Genomic DNA, 7,258 nt, shown 5'->3' on the forward strand with positions numbered 1-7,258 from the left:
AAGTTTTTTTTTTTTTTTTATAAAAATGTTTTTCCTCTTTTCTTGCCTGCCTCCTCCTCCTCCTCCTCCTCCTCTCACAGCCTGTCAAGCCTGAATTATTAAACCCACGATTCTCTGTTTTTGCTTCTTTTTAATTAGAGCTGGTGGCTTTCTTGTTTACAAGTAAACAATGGAATGGTATTGACCTGCCAAGAGATTTTCCGCTGTCTCTGAGCTTTCCTTCTCAGGACTCCATCATCATCAGGTGGCCTTCATTCATGCACTTCTTAGAATAATCCGTCCTTCTCTCACTACTGATTCTTCCACAACCCTCACAGAATAGCTTATAACTTATAACTCCCCTGTTTCTCCTTCTCTCACTATGTATAAGCTTGGTTCTGTTAACAAAACTGTGACTTATGGGTAAAAGTATTCCCTTCAAGCAGCAGCATGTTCAATGAGATTCATCACAGAAACCTCCAATTCTGGTGCTTCTTATCTCAGGTGTGTTGTGTTTGTGTATTATAACTTCTTCCCATAACTGTGAAAGCTTCATGCTGTAATTCTTTCTTGCCGTGTGATGTTTATTCAGTCTCTGTTTGAGTGTCTTCAGCGGAGGTGTGTAGAGGCTTAAAGGTTTAAGCTTATATAAGGAACAAGAAGTGGGATTTTTTTTTTTTTTGGTTTTGAATATGTGAGGCTAGCTTCTAGGAGTAGGAGCTGAAGGCTACTATTTTGGCTATGCCTAACGGCCAGATTCCTTGTTTCTTCTGTGACCCCAGCAATGTTTGATTACCCTTTTGAATGTTTCAATGCCAATTCTTTTTGTTCCCTCCTCCTTCACTTTTGGATAATCATTCACGGGATAAACTAGTATCATTTCCTTTTTTAGCTGAATCAAGGATAAGCTAAAGACGCAAACCTAATCATGACCTATTCTCAGGACTCAAGTTTCAACTTTCAACATGTGCTATTATTTCTAGTTTCTTCTTGTTACTCGTCAAAGAAACATACAAGACACGGCTATCACAGACAGTACGATGAAACGGATACATAAGCCTAATTGTCTGTTGGCTAGTTTTGGGTCCTAATATTCCTGGGATTTGAGTTTTGAGTTTTGATTAGGCTTTAAACTTTTGGTTAACTAAAGTTTGTTCTCACGTTTCACATTTTAGATTTTCGAGATGATAACCCCATTGAGTGTAACATGAAAAACAGAGAAAGGAGGGTTGTTTTGGTTTGGTTTTCTAATCTACTTCACTTTTTCAAGCGCTTGTACCATAAAAGTAAATATTTTCTTTTCAATCGCTGGGGCAACAAAAAGTGCACAGCTCAAAGTGTGATGATGTTGGGAAAGAGCTTAACAACTCTGCATTTTATTATTCAGGCATGGGGACCAAAGTTGAATATTCTGTAAATCTTCTAGCAGCAACCTCAGTAGACAGCAAGAATTTGAGTGCGAAGAGTGTGGATGTGTGGGAAAATTATCAGAACAACGGGTTGAGCAATAAGGTTGACCAAATTGGAACCAAGAACCTCAAATTTCCTATGGAAAGAATGGTTGACAGAAACAACCTGGAATTCATCAGAAAGACAATGCAGATGCATGAAGACATCTTCAAACACCAGGTATCCTGGAAATCATACACAGTCATTGAGTCAAGCAAATGTCTTATTTAACTTTTTGTTTCTTTTAATTGTTAGTTTTGAGGCTTTCTTTTATGTTACCTTTCATGATACTTGTACCAAAATGATGTCAGGATCAGTCTATCTGATATGCTTCTTTCTTTCATTCATTGCCTTTTATCATTCTTTAATTAAGTTGCGTGCTTATTCAATGGTCTAAATCCAAGCAGCCTCTCTGTAAGTCAAAATGCTTCTGTCAAATGTTTGATTCTTTTAGTTGTAACAATTATGAATATTATAATTATAATTTGGATTCGTCTGAGATGATAGTCTCAGTCTGAAGTCTCACCCATCTAGACGTTGAGAATCTCTAATAGTCTGTTTAGCTGCTAAGCGATATGTCAGGGCCAAAAGGCAGAGGTCCATCGTACCTTCTGATATAGTGATATCTTTTCAAAAATGAGTTCAGTCTAAAGAGGTGAAACTGTCAAATGAAGGCCTATGGATAACTTTGATAAATAATGTCTAACAAAAAGATTCCATAAAAATGCAGGTTGAGGAACTACACAGAGTATACAGAGTGCAAAAGTTGCTGATGGATGAGCTGAAGAAGGAAATCAAACAGAAGAAACTATGGAACCCCATCGATGGAGAAGGTAAGAACCAACCTGAAACAACAAAAAATCCAAATGGAGCTACAGATTTCCAGGCCCAAAGTTTCAAAGACGATATGTGTTCAAGGGATAGGAGTACTGGAAGCTGCTCAGCAGAAGACATAATCATCAAAAAAGCAAGAGGTTTTGATCTTGAAATGCCTGCTGAAGAAGGCACCTTGGATGAAGGCGAAGCGGGCCCTAGTTCCTACACTGATGAAGAAGTAGAATTGGACTTGACACTAAGTATCGGTGGAGGCAATGAGACAAAGAAGAAGAGGAATGCGAAACCTCATGTGCTTGAGTTAACCAGGAAGCTGAACCTCTGTGGCTCTTTTAAATCAGATAGAATAGGAGAATGCAGTGATCCCACTACCCCAATGAGCAGCTCTAGCGTCACATTTGAACAGGAAAGAAAGGAGTCACATTGGCTTTCTCAAGGTTTAAAGCTTAGATAGAAGTTTTTAGTTTAATGGACTAACTGATTTTCTATGGTTCATGAATTATGTTTGCTAGATCAGTTCTTACTTTATATGAATAAATGGACTTTGTCTACCAGACCACCCCCATCTTCTGTTCCATTTCAGTATATAATTAGTGATGATGAATAGCATTTGTCATTTTCTTCTTCAATCCAATGATATTTGCAGAGTTTGAATATCAAATATACGAAGATTTCTCAAAGAATATGTCTCAAACTGCACTGAATTGAAGTGGGGTTGCAACACTAATCCTGATATGCAGTAATTATACTGTGGTAGCCTGAAAGGAGATTGTCACTGAGCTATTCACTTTTATATCAAAGCCACTCAGTCACAAAATGCATCATTTTTTTTTGCTTTTACACAAAAACTGGTTACTTGGTTTCGAGTTTAGTAAGGAGTTTTGGAAGAATGTTGCGAATTATGATCTGATCGGGACAGCGGTATTGATGAAGAACAGAGATCCTCTGTTGTTGTTGTGCAGCTGCAAGTTAATGCATAATATAACAAACAATACTCTGGTTTTTGAATGGAGAGGTCAAAAAGATGATGTGAGAAATGTTGAAGGGAAGTAGTACTTGGAGAAGGAGGGGTGGACAAAAGCTGAGCGGAGAAAGCAAATAGTTAAAGTTGTCGGAAACAACAACCCTGTTATAATGTCATATTCCCATCTGCACCAAACCATTGACGTGACTCTGTTCTGTTGCGTGCTTTTTAATCCCCCATTTTTACCAAGTCAATGCCTGTGCTTTCCCACCTTTTTTTTTTTTTTCAAAAATTTCATTCGTGAACTATAAATTCAAATCATAGCATCTATGGTTATATATAGTTATGATATAAATTTTAAAAAATCTAACTATTGGAAAGTCCCCCCAGTTGGCAAAAGAAAAGAAAAGAAAAGGAAAGTCACCCCATACTCATGCACTTATTGGATTATTTACTAATTATTTAAATTATTGCACCAAAAAGATATTATTTATATAATTCGATGAAGGGTTTAAAAATGACTTGCATTTAGAAGAAATAAAAAAGACATTAAAATTAATAGTAAAATACACTATAGTTTCCTCTCTATTTCATCTTAATTACTATACTCCATTATATTTAGAACTCATATAAATCTTTCTTTAAATCAATATTTATATAATACAAACGTCTCATCTACTTTCAAGATCTTATTTCCATTCATCTAATTGATGGTTAAATCATAATAATCAAACCAAAATAGCTTTAGAAATTATTTAGGTTACCCAAAAAATAATGCACATATATTTTACTTTTTATTTATAGTTTAAATTTTTAGGTGTGTAAACTTATTCCTTTTTTAATTTTTAAAATTTAAATATATAAATTGGATAAAATAATATTTTAAACACGTATGTTAAAAAATTAATGAATTAGAAATTCAATATTTTTCATAAAAAGATAGAGATTGAATATAACGAAAATCTCATAAAAAATCCTGATAAATACTAATTTAAATTAGGAATTCTTATAAACATGTGTTATTATGTTCTTATCAAGTGTAATTTAAACCTATTATTAAGGTATATGAATAAAGACTGATTTGAGATTTAGTATTTTTCATATTCTTTTTGTCCAATTCTTCCTTCAATATGATAAGAGATGAGTTAGTCAATATAATTTATGCTTATTTAAATTTAAAATTTTTTAATATAATTACAAATAAAAAAGGAGTATTTTGGAACTTTTAATAGAATATTCCTAATTTTTTTAAAATGTAAATATGTATTTTAAAAATAAAAAGAACGTCCATGTAATCTTATGTAATTTTACCGAAACAAAACAAATTTCACTTTAAAATTTTATTCTCTAGACTAAAAGAACCAACATATGATATCTTATTTCTCAACCAATTTCTTCACAACACTTGAGATCATGAAGAATTGTGGTTATTACAAAATGCACCAGAAAAAAACCTATCAAACCCAGAACGGAAAAAAAAAATTTCGATTAAATAGCACGATTGCACCTTCTCTACTTCTAGTTCACTCTGCTGCAATCAACCCTAATTTCACCCTGCCTTCCAGTTTTAACTCCAACCCTTCCCAACTTGGTCATAGCAGAAACGAAAGCAGAGTTAAAAGCAGCTTCATTAGAAGCAAACAAGTTAACAGTAGCCCTAGATCTTCCATCAGTGAAGAGAACTTGGTCAGAAGTGAAGAGACCCATCCCGTTCTGAAGATTCTTGAAGTACTGGTTATCAAATTTCTGGGGAGTAACAGGGTCCATATTAATGGCGATCCTAGGGTCAACCTTCGAGGGACACATGTTCCTGAGTTGAAAAGCGTATTGAAGATTCAAGGATGGGTCTATTCTGTTCCTGGGGCTGAAGTTGTAGATCCTGTTGGAGAATTTACTGCAGTGAGAAAATCCTAATGTGTGAGCTCCTGATAATGCGACGAGATCAGTCTGAGATAGGCCACGCCTGGAGAAATGAGAGTTCAACTGATTCAAATTGTGAAAAGGTTGAGGAAGACTGTGTTGAACACTGGCGATTGTGGATATCCTTCCATCACGCCTTCCCAGTTCTACTTCATAGAAGGGCCCCCCAGCCTGCACCATTATGTGTGTGTGTGTGTGTGTGTATTAGATTCCAGGAAACAGTATCAAACAAAACAACTAAAGCTTGGAAGTCGTAGGCATGTGGCTCACGAGCAGCTCTCATTTGTTTGTTTGTTTGTATTTCCCATTACATTTTTTTTAATGTCTGCTTTGGTATATGTACAAATTTAAATTATACAATACTTAATATAAGAGATAGTTTAACATTCGATTTGGTTTTAAATATAAGACTTCCAGCTACATTGTCTCTCATATTTGTCTTTTTTTTTTAAAGTCGTCATTGTACTAATTGAACATGTCAAAGATTTTATTAAATGATAATTTTAGTTAATACATATTATTAGTAAGGTTATTCTAAGAAAGATAATACATATTTAAATAAATAATTAATTTAATAAATTTTTTTAATCTACTCAAATTAATTAACTAGCTCTTATATTGGATAATGAAAGTAGTTTTGTGGTTTCACATGCTTTTTTCTCTCTCGAAAGACTTGATTGTCTTTTCTGGAAGTACAGTTTGGAATTTCAAACTGGTGTTACTCATGTGACAGCAAATATATAAGGGTGTAAGGAGGATGAACAATATTAAAACTTACTCCGTACAAATTTGTGATAAGAAACTTTCACTTTCAGCAGGTAAGTTGACGTGCGCAGGCACATGAATGGATAAACATTGGTTCGTTTTTTTTTTTTGGGTAAAAATAACTATATATAAGGATGGCAGGACTCTGATTTATAAGAGATTAAACTAATTAAAATGAAGCTATAAGTGGGGTAGGGTTAAACATATAAAGAAGAGAGGGTTAAATATATAAAGAAGAGAGAGAGAGATCAATACCAAGTTGACGACATCCCTTGTAGCGAGAGCAAGAATGTCGGCACATGAAACTTTGTTACGGCACTGTGGATCCCTGTCGACGGCAGCCTTGGCTTTGACGACGGTGTCGAACCCATCTCCGGCGAGAGATATATCATCTGGATGATCCTTCTCTGCGTTCTTATGCCCCAGCAACACCGATGCATCACATCCCTGTTTTCGTGTGTGTATATATAAGTATATATTCGTCAGTATATATATAAAAAACTAATTAAAAGATGAATGATCTATGTATGTATGCATCTATAACAGACCCGAACGAAGCAGTCGTGGAAGAAGAGTCTGAGAGTGCCAGGAGCAGTGACGAAGGTCTGCTGGAACTTGGTTGATACAGCAGAACGAACATACTTCTCGAGATTAGGGCATGTTTTGCTGTAGAATCCCTTCCTTAGCTGAGCCGAGCAACGTCCACTTAGCAGCAGCAAGAGACAAGACAATACCACAACCAACCTTGGAGCTTCCATGGCTGCCGGCTGCCTTTTATTCTTCTGTGTTGGTGATGCTTCATCAGGATTCTGCGTGTGCCCTCTATTTATAGTTCCACAAGGTAACATGTAATGACAAATCAATTCAGGAGTCAAAACTCAATAGTTGGAGATGATTTAGGAAATTGAGTATTTTATATATATCCAAAGTCTGCTTCAGTACACAGACAGTCTGGCTCTCTCGTGAGTGTATAAGATGAGGCTGATACAAGCCACTGTAAGAGGATTTATTTATTGCCAAAGTAGCGTCTTACCACCATGATATTATATACTAGCTTTGTATTTATTATAATAACTAGTTGACTAATTCGAGTATACTAAGAAAATTATTTAAATTATTGGTTTTAATAAATAGTATCGTTTTTCCTAAAATAACATTGTTAATTGTGTGTATTAACTAGAATTACTATTTGATAAAAAATTTAATATGTGTAACTATATGAAGACTATCTTAATAAAAATAGCTAAATATAAAAAGCAAATAGATTGTAGCGAGCAAGGAATATTGATCAAATTGATGCATTCTATCTATTTTGATTTTGTTAAAGAAAAGGGGGAAGATTAGTTG

General features: G+C 34.8%; 2 protein-coding genes across 2 annotated transcripts; one reads left to right on the forward strand and one right to left on the reverse strand.

Moving 5' to 3' along the window:
* Positions 1-45: 45 nt before the first annotated feature.
* Positions 46-2,813, forward strand: LOC114711148 (uncharacterized). Its single transcript, XM_028895499.1, has 3 exons — positions 46-483; positions 1,367-1,608; positions 2,159-2,813. The coding sequence occupies exons 2-3, from the start codon at positions 1,369-1,371 to the stop codon at positions 2,714-2,716; spliced, it is 798 nt and encodes a 265-aa protein (XP_028751332.1). The 5' UTR covers positions 46-483; positions 1,367-1,368; the 3' UTR covers positions 2,717-2,813.
* Positions 2,814-4,579: 1,766 nt separating this feature from the next.
* LOC114711155 (peroxidase 16-like) lies at positions 4,580-6,705 on the reverse strand. Its single transcript, XM_028895509.1, has 3 exons — positions 6,460-6,705; positions 6,167-6,358; positions 4,580-5,317 (listed from the first exon to the last, which is right to left on the reverse strand). Exons 1-3 carry the CDS (start codon positions 6,667-6,669, stop codon positions 4,745-4,747), a joined length of 975 nt encoding a protein of 324 aa, XP_028751342.1. The 5' UTR covers positions 6,670-6,705; the 3' UTR covers positions 4,580-4,744.
* Positions 6,706-7,258: the final 553 nt, after the last annotated feature.

Source organism: Neltuma alba, unplaced genomic scaffold, assembly GCF_004799145.2.
Source record: "Neltuma alba isolate B1F8T4 unplaced genomic scaffold, ASM479914v2 tig00011280_pilon, whole genome shotgun sequence".
NCBI lineage: Eukaryota > Viridiplantae > Streptophyta > Magnoliopsida > Fabales > Fabaceae > Neltuma > Neltuma alba.

Bases quoted from the DNA above. Each gene is read 5' to 3' on its own strand.
- LOC114711148 (XM_028895499.1), top strand. From the start codon at position 1,369: ATGGGGACCAAAGTTGAATATTCTGTAAATCTTCTAGCAGCAACCTCA. The intron at 1,609-2,158 runs GTATCCTGGAAA...ATAAAAATGCAG, and splicing joins AAGACATCTTCAAACACCAG to GTTGAGGAACTACACAGAGT.
- LOC114711155 (XM_028895509.1), bottom strand. From the start codon at position 6,669: ATGGAAGCTCCAAGGTTGGTTGTGGTATTGTCTTGTCTCTTGCTGCTG. The intron at 6,359-6,459 runs GTCTGTTATAGA...ACACGAAAACAG, and splicing joins TCCACGACTGCTTCGTTCGG to GGATGTGATGCATCGGTGTT. The intron at 5,318-6,166 runs GTATTGATCTCT...ATAATGGTGCAG, and splicing joins CAAGGGATGTCGTCAACTTG to GCTGGGGGGCCCTTCTATGA.